The sequence below is a fragment of the Austrofundulus limnaeus genome, unplaced genomic scaffold (assembly GCF_001266775.1).
Source record: "Austrofundulus limnaeus strain Quisiro unplaced genomic scaffold, Austrofundulus_limnaeus-1.0 Scaffold2271, whole genome shotgun sequence".
Lineage (NCBI taxonomy): Eukaryota > Metazoa > Chordata > Actinopteri > Cyprinodontiformes > Rivulidae > Austrofundulus > Austrofundulus limnaeus.
The window spans coordinates 18,532-20,419 of record NW_013954673.1 but is presented as its reverse complement, the minus strand read 5'-3'; the positions used below and the strand labels follow the sequence as shown (position 1 = coordinate 20,419).

The following is a 1,888-nucleotide window of genomic DNA, read 5'->3' as shown; positions in this document are numbered from 1 at the left end:
CCTTGCACCACTGAAATCTGTATCTTTAAATTCCCTTTTATGGTAAATGGCCCTGGGGCACACTGACAGAAGCAAGGATGCCATACACAGGCACCACCGGACCCTCTGACCACCATCAGTAGGCAAGGCGGGTAAGGTGTCTTGCCCAAGGACACAACGACTGAGTCGACTGGACGGGGATCGAACCGGCAACCTTCCGGTTCCAGGACGACTCCCCTAACCACTCTACCAGTTCAATAGTATCTTAATTACCCACTATTTGCCAAAAAAAATGCCAACTGTATTTTTACAGTCACCTAATTACCAAGTTATTATAAAGTGTATACTTAGAAAATTACTATGTAAATAAACTAATTTAGTGATCTTAATAGTACATCAACTACCCGGGGTTTACTAAGAAACTACCAACTAAATTTCAACATAACGTACAAATATAGTCCCTAATTACCATGCCATTACCAGTAAACTACTATGTTAGTAAAACTACTTTTATTGGGTAACTACAATAAAATTACTGTTCAGTAGTACCTCCATTAAATATTATTAACCAAAAGAATACAAACATATAGAAACATATGTTCTTACCAAGTAATTACATAATAAAGTATTGTAATTACCAAGTAATTGCACATACTTAGCATGTAAATACTAGGAAATTGCATGGTGATTAGGGGACTATAAAAGAAAGGGTTACCATATATAAATTTTTAGCAAATACATCAAATTACAAATGGATCTGTTTAAACCAGTTTGATGAAATGGCCAAAAAGCTAAAGAACCTCTTTTCATTAAAGGGATATTCTGGTCATTTTTAAAGTGTTCCGTTTAATAGTTATGACCTCATGACATGACATCAATCATAGAACTCAAATTATGAAGAAATGGATAAGAGCCAAACAAATGTTTGCATTTTTTCAAACATGATACACCAGTGGGAACAAAAGAACAATACATTAACTGATATTAAACCTTTATGTCGTTGCCTGACAAAGTTTGATTAGTTTTTCACCGTATAGTTTACACATTTTCATCACTATTTTTTGACAAGTATTAATCCTCAGTGTGGCGTGCCTCGCTTCTCTCATTCTCAGACAGTAAAACCCGTCAGTTTTCCAGCGGCGCGTCGGCCCCCAAACCAAACTTGTCTTTGTCTCTGAGCTGCAAAGAAAACAGTGGAGCCAGTGGCCACAGCTCGTCTCCCTTCTCCCTCTCAGGTGAGACTCAATGTTTGCAGCGAAGAAGCTCTGCTGGGATGAAGCTCATGCCGCCTATTTGTGCACAAATAAAATACTAAACTTTTTCAAATGCATGTGACTGAAAGCTGCAGGGTCTAAACTTGTGTTGTTGTATGAAGATAAAATGACTTTCTATGCTCACCAAAGGGTTCCTGCGTTTAATGCTATATGCTGGCAGGTTTATGTTGTTGCCATAGGGACAGGATGTGGTGGATAAGCTATGTCATTACTGAGGTCAGCGTGATCTGATGCCTAAATTACTACACTGCATTCATCTGTTTGAGCCTGTTCAAGAAAAAAAAAATCCCTGTGTACAATGTCATTTGATGGCTGCGATTCTTTGCACTTTTTGCTTATCATAAATTTTTGAATAGTAGATATTTTATTTATTTGCTAAGACTATATATTTAATGGCAGCAATGTTCACGAGATTATTAAGACTATAAGACAGATTCTGCTTCTCATGAAGGAGATGTTGATCTTCTCTAACGTCTCACAACAAAAACAGCTTTTCCTAATTCACACCAATAAAAGCTTCTGGATTAATCCTTAATCTCCACACTGCTGATCTGCAGTCATCTTAAACATGAAAGTGTGGTACAGTTTGAAAATCAGATCAAGGGCGTAACTTTAGGTCTACCATTGGGGTGGGG

At 37.6% G+C, this 1,888-nt stretch overlaps 1 protein-coding gene across 1 annotated transcript in view; it reads left to right on the top strand.

The window, feature by feature from the left end:
- The window catches only part of LOC106537363 (GREB1-like protein), a gene marked incomplete at both ends in the record, with an annotated part of 17,979 nt that overhangs the window by 1,926 nt on the left and 14,165 nt on the right, over positions 1 to 1,888 (top strand). Inside the window, 1 exon segment of the mRNA XM_014034740.1 lies at positions 1,092 to 1,214. Coding sequence (XP_013890194.1) covers positions 1,092 to 1,214 — 123 coding nt within the window.